This window comes from Kogia breviceps, chromosome 19 (assembly GCF_026419965.1).
Source record: "Kogia breviceps isolate mKogBre1 chromosome 19, mKogBre1 haplotype 1, whole genome shotgun sequence".
In the NCBI taxonomy this organism is placed as follows: domain Eukaryota; kingdom Metazoa; phylum Chordata; class Mammalia; order Artiodactyla; family Physeteridae; genus Kogia; species Kogia breviceps.
Window position 1 is genome coordinate 50,517,154 of NC_081328.1, and position 12,576 is coordinate 50,529,729.

Here is a 12,576-nt window from a genome sequence, read left to right on the forward strand (position 1 = left end):
GCCCTCGAGCCGCAACGAAGACCTGGTGCAACCAAATAAATAAATATTTAAAAAAAAAAAAAAAAGAAAGAAAGAAAAGAAAAGGGAATTCCCTGGCAGTCCAGTGGTTAGGACTCTGCACTTCCACTGCAGGGGGCGTGTTTCCCTCCCTGGTCAGGGAACTAAGATCCCACCAGAAAAAAAAAAAAGAAAAGAAAAAAGATTGCTTTAAAAATATTAATTTGCTACCCTCAAATGCTGAGTCTTTGTGGTTTTCTAGATGTGCCGAGGAAGTGAAGACCCCGGGGGAAGAGGCCGGCAGAGCGAAAGTCCAGTACAACGTGGAGTTCACCTTTGACACGGACGCTCGGGTGGCCATCACCATCTATTATCAGGCCACCGAAGAGTTCCAGAATGGGGTCGCAAGGTAAGAGCAAAGGACCAGGGGAGCCACGTCCTTCCTGGACAGGTTAGGGTCTGTGCCCGACGTGCCCACCTGAGGAGGAAAACATTCTTTTTCTACACCCAGGTGAGAGCTGGTTCCTGAATTTGGATTTTCTTCTGCACAGCCTTCCTTTTTCACCTTTCCCCTTCGAACTGTGTCACCTTGGTACAGTGACAGATAGCAGCATAGTCCTTCAGGTCATCACGATGCTGTTAAAAATCTGTTAAGCTACCTTTCTGTGCATATGTGGCTTGAACAGATAACTTTACTAGCATTACCAAGCAAGGGCAAAGGAAAGAGGTTATAAAGATCTTTTCTTCTCTTTGCTCTTCCACTCTGTACCGAGAACCTGCTGATAACTGACAACAGGCGCGAGACCGAGGAGAGCGTCGGGTGGTAACTTTTGCTTTGCTTGCCACTTTGATCAACAGCTACATCCCCAAAGACGAGAGCCTGCAGTCAGAGACGGTGCGCTACAAGCGGGGGCTGTGCCAGCAGTTCTGCGTGCCCTCCCACACCGTGGACCCCTCCGAGTGGGCTGAAGAGGAGGTGAGCTGCCGGCTGGCGGAGGGGACCGGCCGCTGGGAGAAAGCGCAGGGCAGGTTCTGCCCACAGACCCACAGGGCATGGGAGCTACTCAGGACCCTGGCCAGCAGCAAAGGATAGGCCCGGTTCCCGAAGGCCACGCACCCCTTCAGCCTCGTAACGTCTTCGTGGCCTGGGAAGGATACATCTCATTTTTCTATCCCAAAGTAGCCCATTAACCCAGGATATTTTGGGAAAGCCGTGCCCAAAGGAAAGACCTGCAGGTTAGAAGCCTTTACATCTATGAGATGTTTTACAGAGAGACCGGTGGCCTTCAATTCTACGGACTTAGGTAGTTACTAGGTTGATGGATGAGGAGCAGAGATGAGGTTCGGGCTTCCTGACGAGACCTCCCTTTCTGACGGATTACTGTGCCCTTTAAATGTGTGAAGTCCCTTTTATTTTTTTTTTCTTTTCTTTCAGCTTGGCTTTGACCTGGACAGAGAGGTTTACCCGTTAGTGGTCCATGCTGTGGTGGATGAAGGAGATGGTACGGGGGCTTCCTGTCTTCTTTGGCTGCACACGTGCCCGTATGTAGCGTGCAGGCCTGGCAGCGGCTGCGGCCTCCGAACAACACGCCTCCCCCACGGGTGTCAGGCGGTTCCCACGTCCCCACGCACTCTTGCTCTCACGCTCCTCGGGCAACGAGAGTCCTATTGGGTGACGTAACCTGCCCCTTCCCGTGACAGCCAGAGGGTTCGTTTTGCCAGACTGTGCGATCCGGGGAAGGTGAGTGGAATCGAGGTGTGTTGTTGGCTTTCTTCTTCTTCATCCATGTGCCTTTATTTGTTTCAGAGTATTTTGGCCATTGCCACGTCCTGCTGGGCACTTTTGAAAAGGTCAGTGGGTCATGTTACAGGGCCTCCCTTTGGTACATGTTGCTCTGTCTTTCCTGTGAGGACACGTGGAGCCCTGTTCGCTGGCTGCCTGGGCTCGGCAGAGTGGGTCCGGCTCGGAGGCTGCGCGGGGAGCGGGGGGAAGCACCACGCGGGGGCTACGCCACCAGCTTGCTGCATGACCTTCAACTCCTTACGCCTCGTTTCCTCTTCTTCTTTTTTAAAAATATTGATTGATTGATTGATTGGCTGCGTCGGGTCTTGTTTATGGCCCTCGGGATCTTCGTTGTGGTGCCAGGGCTTCTCTCTAGTTGTAGTGCATGGGCTCAGTAGTTGCGGCCCTCGGGCGAGCTTAGTTGCCCCACGGCATGTGGAATCTGATTCGTAACCACTGGACCACCAGGGAAGTCCATCATTTCCTCTTCTTAAAGTGGAAGGGCTAGACTATGTGCTCGAAGGCCCTTCCTGGTATCAGGAGTCTGTCATTCCACACTGGCAGGGTGTGGGGGGCTGGGAGGGGCCTCCAGGAGGTGTGTAATTGAGAGAAGTAACAAAAGAACAGCTGATCCTCGTTGCCCTCCTTCATAACTGTGTATTTTCGCTCCAGCACACAGATGGGACTTTCTGTGTCAAGCCCCTCAAACAGAAACAAGTAGTAAGTATTCGAGGGCCAGGGACTGTTGGTGTACCCCCTTCTCTCCCTCCACTCTTTCACTAAAGCACTCTTCTTTCCCTTCCACCACCCACCACCACCCCCCTTTTTTTAAATGAAAGAAGAAAAGCAAACAGGGAATGCTTTTCTATGTTGGAAACTACTTGGGTGGCCTGCAAGGAATACTGATTTTTGGTATCTCTGTTGCTCCAGAATTGTTGGTGGTGAGGCAGCCATTATCTGAGCAGAGGACTTTAGAAAATGAAAGGACAAGATTTATCTCCTGACTTTAGGTTTCGGGAAAATGTTTTTATTTAAAATGCCAGGGTGAGAAACATTTCCAGCTAAGGGATAAAAGTATTGGGGTCCAGTTCAAGGCCAATTGGAGCTCTTGGCTTAATTTATCTCAACATTCCTTTTCTCACATTCCAAGTTTGCTGGCCATCTGCCCCCTTCCAGAATGATCAGGCAAGTTATGCATATGTCTGCTGGAAGTCCTAACCCCCTGCTGTGTGCCGGCACTTTCCTTCCACTCTTGCAGAGGCATGAGGGTCATGGAAGACAAGGAGGGGAGAGGTGTCAGTGGCATTGCCAAGGGAAGGTGTGTCATCACACGGAGGGTGTGGAGCAGTCGGGTGGGGGGCAGGGTAGGCCTCGGGTTGAGATGCAAAGAAAGCCCCCCCCCCCGCAGATGGGTGACAGATATCTGAAATTCTACATCATTCATTCTTTCAGGTATTAAGTGCTCTCCACCCTTAATGAGGTCAATAGTAGTCAGTAATACTTTAGTATAAATTTGTTGATAATGTCCTTTCCAATAGAATCACTGTGTTAAAGCAAGTTTTAAGAGAGGCAGAGGAGATAACAGATCCTGAGCCCAGGGTACAGCCTGGAAAGGTCTGGCCTCAGTGAGTTGCCTCATGGGAAGGCGTGGTTCTACAGGACTCCTGGATGGGATGGAAAGGCTAGGGTAGCTCAAGGGAAATGGTTTATCTCTTCTTCTGTCGCTAGATTGGCATCAGCAACAGCCTTCGGCAGACCGGAGAGTGGGATGTGAAATCGGTGACAGCCTGGGCCTTAGGGGCGGGGATCACTGGGACAGGGTGGTGGGCAGGGGAGAGGAGTGGGCAGGCATAAGGAAACAAGGGAGGGGCCAGCTGGGCACCAACATGGCCCAAGCTAGTGGGAGTCAAACTGGGCATTGAAGTTGAGGTTCTAATGTTTTTTGGTTTTTTGGGGGGGTTTTTTTGGCTGTGCCTCGGGGCTTGCGGGATCTTAGTTCCCCGACCAGGGATTGAACCCAGGCCCCCTGGCGGTGAGAACGCTGAGTCCTAACCACTGGACCGCCAGGCGGTTGCCAAAGTTGAGGTTTTAAGGAGCAGGGCCAACAGAGGTCGTATTTTGCCGCTTGTTGGAGACGGGGTGGCTCCGTGGCCAGGGAGGGGGCGCAATTGGCCCCTCCTTCAAGGTCCTGCTCTCTCTTTGCTTCTGCATTTTCCCTTCCCCTCTTTTCCTTGCCCATTTCTTCTCTTTCTTTCCCATTCCCATCGCCTCCCGTTTATAATGTCTAAACTTAGCTTTTATTACATAGCCAATGCTTCTGACACGTGGTCTTCCATCCTTTTCCTAGTTTCTGCCTTCCTTGGCTGTCCGTTATAGCGACCTGCAGTACGAGTGTTACTGTTGTATTTGCGCACACGTTCCCTGTTGGGGATAAGGGCGGGTGAATTAAGCATTCGATTTTCGTTCCCCTCCCAAAGAGGACACATAAGTAAATAAGAGCCTCCTTTACTCTTCTAGGCCTTTGATTTTTTTCATTGTGAATCAGTAGTCCTTGGTTACCGAAGGAGGTCGTGGGGTGGGGGGAGAGTTCCCATTCATCTCTGGGTAGAACCAGCCTGCCCTTGAACTTTTCCATTTGCTCTTCAGGTGGATGGGGTCAGCTACCTCCTTCAGGAGATCTACGGAATTGAAAACAAGTACAACACGCAAGAGTCTAAGGCAAGTTCCATCCACAGTTCTGAATGTACTCTTCCCAGGAGGCAGAGTGAGAAGTTCTCTGATCCAGCCAGGATCTAGGAACTTAGCCAAACTCTGGAATCCATTCGGTCCTAGAAGGGTATTTCTTCTTCCTCGTTTCACATGATTATACTTCTATAACTTTGGAAATGAGAATATAGGCTGGTTAGGATCGGTTCTTCGGCAGGGCTCTGCTCACTCAGTTCATTGCTCCCCACTTCCCTGGGTGGCCTCCTGGGCCCCTTCAGCTCCGACTTTCAGACGGGACCAGATCTCAGCCTCAGAGGATGAGCTTGAGACAAACAGTTGCCAGAAGAAGTGAAACTGACTGTGCCAGTGCACTTGGTAAACTACCAAGTTCAATGTAGTTTACCAAGTGCATTGTCTCAGCTCTGCAGGCAGGCTGCCTTCTAAAGAAAGCATGCGACGTGAGGGTCTTTGTGACACTGGCTAAATTTCTGTCCCCTGGCCAGGTGGCTGAGGATGAAGTGAGTGATAACAGTGCCGAGTGTGTGGTGTGTCTCTCAGACGTGCGGGACACCTTGATTCTGCCGTGTCGTCACCTCTGCCTGTGTAACACCTGTGCGGACACCCTGCGCTACCAGGCCAACAACTGCCCCATCTGCCGACTGCGTAAGCCCCGGAGGCCCTGCTGGGTCCCCGAGGTCAGCCCTCGGGGGAGAAGGGGTCGTGGCTTCTGTGCGGGCTCTTGTCCATCCTGACTCCTGTATCACCGTGTCCTGATGGCCTGTTTCCTTCTTCACAGCCTTCCGGGCACTGCTTCAGATCAGAGCCATGAGGAAGAAACTGGGCCCTCTGTCCCCAACCAGCTTTAACCCCATCCTCTCATCCCAGACATCCGACTCAGAAGAGCATTCAGTAAGTTGGGCTTTTTTTTAACCTTTTGTCCTTCTTCACGTGACTTTGTGGCAAGTAATTAACCCTTGGCTTTCTGAAGTACTGAGTAAGCTGGCCGAGATCCTGTTGTGTTAAAAACCAGCCAATAGTACAGTGGAAAATGAGGTTCTGATCATTAAAACCCCCCCTTTCCACCTGGGGGGCTCAGCATCCAGTTAACATTTACCATCCCTAGAGCTGTCAGCTTGCCGTCTCACTCCAGTGTCCGGGCGGATGCGAGTGGGGATGGGGTCCAGCTCTGGAATGCCCCCAAGCAGAAACAAGGGGATGGTTGTTTGGGATTTAGATACAATTTACCATTTTTATCTGAATCCTCCAAGAAGGTAACTGTTTTTCTTTGTCCTATTTCGTGGCTTCAGGGTCTGGGAGCTATGTAGATGAAATAATTCACCTCTGTCTCGTGGTGTAAGTGATGGTGTCAAGGCTCCACGCTTTGTAGTTATAGACCAGAAGGTCTTGTCTTTAGGTTAACATGCTAGTGGAAGAGATTAATTATCAATTATTCAGTAAATGGTATTGGAATGATTAGGTAGTGCTTTAGGGAGGAACAATCAGTTTAGCACTTCACTCCTTACCAGGTAACAGATTCCAGGCGGGGTAACTAGTTAACTGCACTACAAACAGAGCAAGCCAAACATTAAAAACCTAGAATCAAATATAGACGATTCTTTAGTTGACTGTGGATGGGAGAGGGCTCTCTAAGCTTGAAAACAATGGAATGCTACCAAAAAAGAACCTGTAGATTTTTCTTTTTGGCCACACCGCGCGCGGCATGTGGGATCTTAGTTCCCCGACCAGAAATCAAACCCGCCACCCCCTGCAGTGGAAGTGCGGAGTCTTAACCACTGGACCGCCAGGGAAGTCCGAACATGTAGATTTTATCGCATAAAAATTTTTAAACTTTAGATGTGTGAAAGATGACCAAAGTTAAAACCAAACAGCAAATCATCTAAAGAAAAAAAAATGTACTCACAACATTTGCATCAGAGGAAAGGCTAGTATCTTTACCATAACTCACTTGAATGAAATAGTAGATAAATGGGCAAAGGACATTTTAAAAATTTCTCAGAAGAGGAAACATAGCTGGTCAACAGTCATTTTTTTAAAAAGTCAACCACGTTAAAAATCAACAACATGCAAATTAAGATGAGAGACCAGTTTTCACCTTTCACATTTAAAAACTTTCTTTTTTAAAGATACCCCATGCTGGCCGAGAAGCAATTAAAACAGGTAATCTGTACTGCTTGTAAGGGTGTAACTAGAAAGATCACTGAAAATAAACAAAACAAAACAGCTATATATATTAAAAGCCTTAAAAACATTTGTACTTGGTAATCTAAGGTCTTAGAATTTAATAGCCAGAAAATGATATGAAAAAAAGAGATTTATGCACAATAGATGAACAGATGTTCATCAAAGTGTTGTTTACAGTAGGAAATGGACACAACTAAATAGCCAGCACCAATGGAAGAGTAAGGAAACGTATGGTATCTATGAAAAGGGATGCATGTGAAGGAAAATATTTATGTTCTGTGGGGTGAGCGGGGTATAAAATTATCATTAACACATTGATCACAACTGTGTGAACAGTATAGAGGAAAAAACATTGGAAGAAAATAACACTAGAGCGCTAACAAAGTTATCAATCACTTTGGAAGAAAATAACACTAGAACGCTAACAAAAGTTATCACACTGGAAGAAAATAACACTAGAACGCTAACAAAAGTTATCATTTTGGGGGCTTCCCTGGTGGCGCAGTGGTTGAGAGTCTGCCTGCCGATGCAGGGGACGCGGGTTTGTGCCCCGGTCCGGGAAGATCCCACATGCCGTGGAGCAGCTAGGCCCGTGAGCTGTGGCCGCTGCGCCTGCGCGTCCGGAGCCTGTGCTCCGCAATGGGAGAGGCCACGGCAGTGAGAGGCCCGCGTACCGCAAAAAAAAAAAATTTTTTTTAAATAAAAAAAAAATAAAAAGTTACCGCTTTGGGTGATTTGAAGGTTGATGACTTTCTTCTTCTTTCCACTTTTGTGTATTTTCCAAATTTCCTCTAATGAACATATATTTCTACTATAATCGGAAAAAATAAACAGTATTAAGGAGAAGTTCATCTGTAAGCAGAGTCAAGGAACACGCGGTTCTCTGATTTTTTTTTTTTTTGGTTCTCTGATATTTTATCTTCTGCTTCTAATACAGAAGCTTTCCTTTGCCAGAGCCCCAGACTAGATGTAAAAGAAAGCATTTTTGCAACGCAGAGGAAGAAACACGCTCATACCATAAAACGAAGAGTATTTAATTAGTTTCCCAACCTGTCTCTGATTCCCCTAGTCCTCAGAGAACATTCCACCGGGTTATGAAGTCGTGTCTCTTCTGGAGGCCCTCAATGGGCCCCTGACCCCATCCCCGGCAGTCCCTCCACTCCACGTGCTTGGAGACAGACACCTCTCGGGAATGCTGCCTTCCTACGGCAGTGACGGCCACCTGCCTCCTGTCCGGACGCTCTCCCCCCTCGACCGCCTGTCCGACTGCAGCAGCCCAGAACTCAAGCTCAGAAGCAGTCTCTCCAAGTGAGTAGCCAGCATGCAATAGCATTGGCCCTGGGGTCCTTGATGAGATGCTTTCAATCGATCTTTCCCCTCCTCAATGCTGGCTCGAGTCCCAAGTCCCAGGGCAGTGTAGACTCTGGGCTGTTCCCAGAGTTGCTCATCGCACTGAAGACCTGGGCTAGCACCTGAGGGGAAGTTATTCCATCCCTTGGGAGAGGAAAATAAGATGGTACCTGGGTACTTAGGAGGATCCAGACGGACGGACCTCTCCTGTGTTCTGTTGTGGGAGGAGAGGACAGAGTATAGGGACGATGACCTCGTCAGGGTCATTCAGGCCCCTGGGAGCATCACTTAGTCTGGGTACCGAAGGAGCCTTGCAGTCTGTATTTCTTAGGCGTTTACATCCAACTAGGAGCAAGTCATAATAAGTTTCCGTGGCAGAGGAAAGGAGGGTATTTCACAGATGAAAATATTGAAACCCTAAAAATGTCAGTGGTTTTCCCCCAGTTCAGACACAATTGTTTGAAAGAGCTAAAGGTAAAACTCCGATTTTCTGACGCCTAGAAGAGGTCTCAAACCCTCCGGCGCCCTTTCTCACGTCCCCGCTGCTTCCTAAGATTTAGGCTCCCTTCGGTTCCCCTCAGGGCCCTCTTCTCCCTGTGGCGTCTGGTGAATGGGAGTGCAGGCGAGTTCTGTTCTTTAAGGGGCATTGGCTGCAGCTGCTTCTCCCTCCGGGCTTATGCAGGTCCATCTCCCAGAATTCTTCTGTGCTGCACGAAGAGGAAGATGAGCGTTCATGCAGCGAATCTGAGACGCACCTGTCTCAGAGACCGTCAGCCCAGCGTCTCAGAGAGGTAATGTGCATTGTCCTTCCTTGTTTGATTTTGGACCCCAGGTGCTCTCCTTCCTGCCTGCTGGCCTCTTCCGGCCCGTCTGCTCTCATTCATTCACCAGACGCCTTTTGAACACTCTCTGAGACAGCAGCAAAGGTGTCACCAGACTCAGTCTTTTATCGGTGTACGGGGCCTGTGTCACCGACCAGGCATGATCCTTTACACTGAGGACACCAGCAGTGGGGAGACACAAAAGTCCTGCCCTCCTGGCGCTTATAGGCTTCATGGTTGGGGTGGGGTGGACACAAAAGACAGTCAGTACAAAACGTATGTGTCAGGTGTTACCGGGGATCCGTGTGTCACGTAAGGATGGGGCTGCTGGCTTTAAAAAGTGGTCCATGGACAAGGGGACTCCCCTGGCAGTCCAGTGGCTAGGACTCCATTCCTCCACTGCAAGGGGTGTGGGTTCGATCCCTGGCTGGGGAACTAAGATCCCACATGCCACGCGGTTGCAGGCAAAAAGAAAAGTGGTCCATGGACAGAGGAGGTGAGACGAACTGGGCAGATGTCTGAGGAGGGCGGGTTCTGGATGCGGGCGCAGCTGGTGGAAAAGCCAGGCGGCTGAGTGGAAGATGGGACCCTCTACCCTGTGCGCCCTCACAGGCTTTGTGTGACAGAGGTCAGCGGGCTGTCGAGCCCACCCCTGGTCAGGCGGTGGGCTAGGTGCAGCAGAGCATAGGAAGGTGAAAAGCGGTTCCTGTCCTGAGGAGCTCATGGCCCAGTAGGAGACAGGACACGTGCATGAATAACGGCACACCACGTCTGGCACATATATAGGTGTTAGTGTTTGTTGAATGAGTGAATGAATTTTAACCAGAGAAAGGAAGTGCTCCCAAAACAGAGACACTGATGTGCTGTGGTGGGAACCTGAAGAAGTGTGATGGCGGAGCAGCGTTTGAGCTGAATCTCAAAATTTCTTAGACACGAAGAGACAGGTGAGGGGAGCATTCCTGGTGGCAAGGGCAGTACACGTGAAGCACGGAGCAGAAGTGGGGGCCCTGAGCAGGCCAGTGGTACAGTGGGAACGTGGCTTCACGAGGGCCCACCTGGCGGAGGTGTGCAGACTGGATTAGGCAGGAGACAGACCAAGCCAGGCAGGAGGGTTGCCTGAACTAAGGTTTTAAGAAAAGAAGACCTGGAAGAGAGAATCAGTAGGCCTTTGCATCTGCCCTGGGGTGCACTGAGGTCGCGAGCCCAGGTGACTGATGGGGCTGCTGGGCGCGGGCTGGGGGGCATGCGGTGTTTGTATTAGATCCCTGGAGCTGGAACTAACCCTCCATCCCAGAGGAGGAGCCCAGCAGGTACCAGTGCCTCCGCTGGTTTTGTGTTCTCTCCCTTCAGAAGGAGAGCTGTTTGTAATCCTGGGGAAACCTGGGGTGTTCCCATGTCACAGCCGCCGGGTGACCTGTGTCACCTGAGCTGCGGTCTTTGTGTGGCTCCAGCAGCTGCTGGGCCTCGGGCAGGATGTGCTTGCACGTCCCCCGGGGAGACAGCCACTCCGGGTCAGGGCTGCATAGAAGTGATGACGAGGAGAAACCGGCCCTCCACGCCCCCTGCCCTGACCCCTCCCCTCGAACATGTTTGACTGGCGCTTACTTCTTTCCCCCCGCCAGGAACGTGGCATCACCCCAGAAAGTGAGAACCTGACCTTGTCATCGTCAGGAGCTATTGACCAGTCGTCCTGCACGGGGACGCCTCTCTCCTCCACAATTTCCTCCCCAGAAGGTACATGACGGTGGGCTGGAGCCACTGCAGGTCCTTCCCTGTCAGCCGAGTCCATAGTGCTTCTAATATTTCCTCCCGAATGGACTGGAGAGCAGCAAATTAATACCTAAGCGGCAGACAAAATAGGCCCCGGCTTGAGAGGAAGTGACACTCGCTCTCTTGCAATGAGAGGGCGGTCTAGCGGCTGAGCTGGGGGAGAAGCAGGTATCTCACTCCCAGTCCTGCTGTCGTAAGGTTTTCTTTAACGTTATGACAGGGAAAAGCAAATCCCTCATCCCTGAGGTTGAGTTTGGAGCTCTAAAATGGAAAGGAGCCAAACCTCGGAGAACCTTCCATCTAAACCCTATTTGGTGAGGGCCAGGCCAGGCCGCTGGCGTCCTCGGTGCCCGGCGCAGGGAGAGAGCTCTGCTTCCAGTCCGTTCACAGCAGCTGGGCCTGACCCCCGTGTCCTTCCTCCGACTCCTGTCTCCAAAGACCCTGCCAGCAGCAGTCTGGCCCAGTCGGTCATGTCCATGGTGTCCTCCCAGATCAGCACCGACACCGTCTCCTCCGTGTCCGGCTCCTACATCGCCCCTGGCACGGAAGAGGAGGGGGAGGCTCTCCCCTGCCCCCGGGCCGCCAGCAGGACCCCCTCAGAAGAAGGAGAGGTAAGAGAGGAGCGTGGGATCGCCCTCGCCGCCCTGCTCCGCTCTGTACTCGAGTCCCAAGGTGCCCGGTCCAGGGCCTGCCAGGGAGATCGGCAAAGCCCCCCAGCGCTCGGGAGGGGAGCCCCGGAAAACAGGGTACCGTGTCGTTGAATCAAAGACTCCCTCAGATGTGATCTTCCGTGCGGCGCCACTTCTGTCCTGAGGACTTGGTTTGGGTTTGCTGCGAGGCGAGCTGGGTGGGAGAGCTGGTGGCACCTGCACCTTGACTTTTGTTGCTCCTTGGCAGGTGACACCAGCGGCGTCTCCAGACTGCAACTTCGCGGGCCGCGCCGCCGCCGCCGAAGCGCAGGATGCAGAGGTAAGAGCAAGGTGGGCGGTGGTGCTCCCTCCCAGGCCAGAGGGACTGCCGGTGCTGGCAGAGGATGCAAATAGGATGGGGGCTGTTCTGGAAGAAGCCTTCCAAGGTGGTGCACTTGGATCTGGTAGAGGCAGGGTGCAGAGTAGAGGGACTGTCCGATTAGCAGGGGGCACTGCTCTCGGCGTAATAGGCGTGGGGTGAGTTCTAGAGGGAAGTCTTCCAGGCCAGACCCTTGAGAGGGTGTTTGTCCTCCAATTCACTTAGTATTTACCTGGGACAGGCATCTCACATCTTCCTGGCACTGGGGGACCCAAAGACCGAGTGACATGGCTTTTGCCTGCCCAACCCCCCAATCCACCCATCCCGGAGCTCCGTCTGATGGAGGAATCAGAGTAATAACTCAGCGTGAGAAGTGCTCTGACGGAGGTGTGGCCGAAGTTTATGCAATGCCCAGCTCACAGTGGGGACGCTACAACTTTCTCTTGAGCCAGGGGTTCTCAAAGGAGTATCTGGATAGGGTTGGGGATCCTAAAGGATTTCTGAAAGTTTTATGATCTCACGGTTTGCTTTTTCATTTGACAACTTTTATTTCCACCTGAGAGAAACAGTGTGAGCTACACTGTTACCAAGGCTATTCTGACAGTCCTAGGGTCCCTCTGTAACGTGCCTCAGACCTGGCCCCTACAGGCCGGTCCTGCCTCGCCAAGCAAAATCTGCCTCTGCTGGGCCTCCCAGCCGTCTCACACGGACAGGAAATGTATAGATACCGTGAGGGTGATTAGTTCTGTCTTCTGACAATCAGTAGACTCATTTCACTGCTTTATGGACTGATAGTGCCTTCCTTCTGTCCTAGGGAAATGATGTTCTGGAAGAAGAGGATGGATCACCCACACAAGAAGATGGTAAAAGACCTGGTCTTTTGCTCCCTTTTATTATATTTCTCTCCCAGGTGTTCTCTAAAGGGTACAGAAAGGGGCA

The 12,576-nt window shown here is 51.3% G+C and overlaps 1 protein-coding gene across 4 annotated transcripts in view; it reads left to right on the forward strand.

Annotated features, from left to right (window-relative positions):
- Positions 1-12,576, forward strand: part of RNF157 (ring finger protein 157) — an 81,890-nt gene that overhangs the window by 58,539 nt on the left and 10,775 nt on the right. For 2 of the 4 annotated variants that reach the window (XR_010838068.1, XM_059048076.2), the window contains exons 4-17: positions 260-406; positions 856-973; positions 1,433-1,499; positions 1,805-1,848; positions 2,453-2,500; positions 4,427-4,498; positions 4,990-5,149; positions 5,283-5,395; positions 7,758-7,996; positions 8,721-8,829; positions 10,482-10,593; positions 11,121-11,240; positions 11,527-11,598; positions 12,452-12,500. Coding sequence is in view for 3 of the 4 variants with exons in the window: in XM_059048076.2 (XP_058904059.1) it covers positions 260-406; positions 856-973; positions 1,433-1,499; positions 1,805-1,848; positions 2,453-2,500; positions 4,427-4,498; positions 4,990-5,149; positions 5,283-5,395; positions 7,758-7,996; positions 8,721-8,829; positions 10,482-10,593; positions 11,121-11,240; positions 11,527-11,598; positions 12,452-12,459 (1,429 nt within the window). In the remaining variant the exon portion in view is untranslated. Of the gene's footprint in view, positions 1-259; positions 407-855; positions 974-1,432; positions 1,500-1,804; positions 1,849-2,452; positions 2,501-4,426; positions 4,499-4,989; positions 5,150-5,282; positions 5,396-7,757; positions 7,997-8,720; positions 8,830-10,481; positions 10,594-11,067; positions 11,241-11,526; positions 11,599-12,451; positions 12,501-12,576 lie in introns of all 4 variants that reach the window. The other 2 variants (XM_067020772.1, XM_059048073.2) reach the window with 1 other exon arrangement.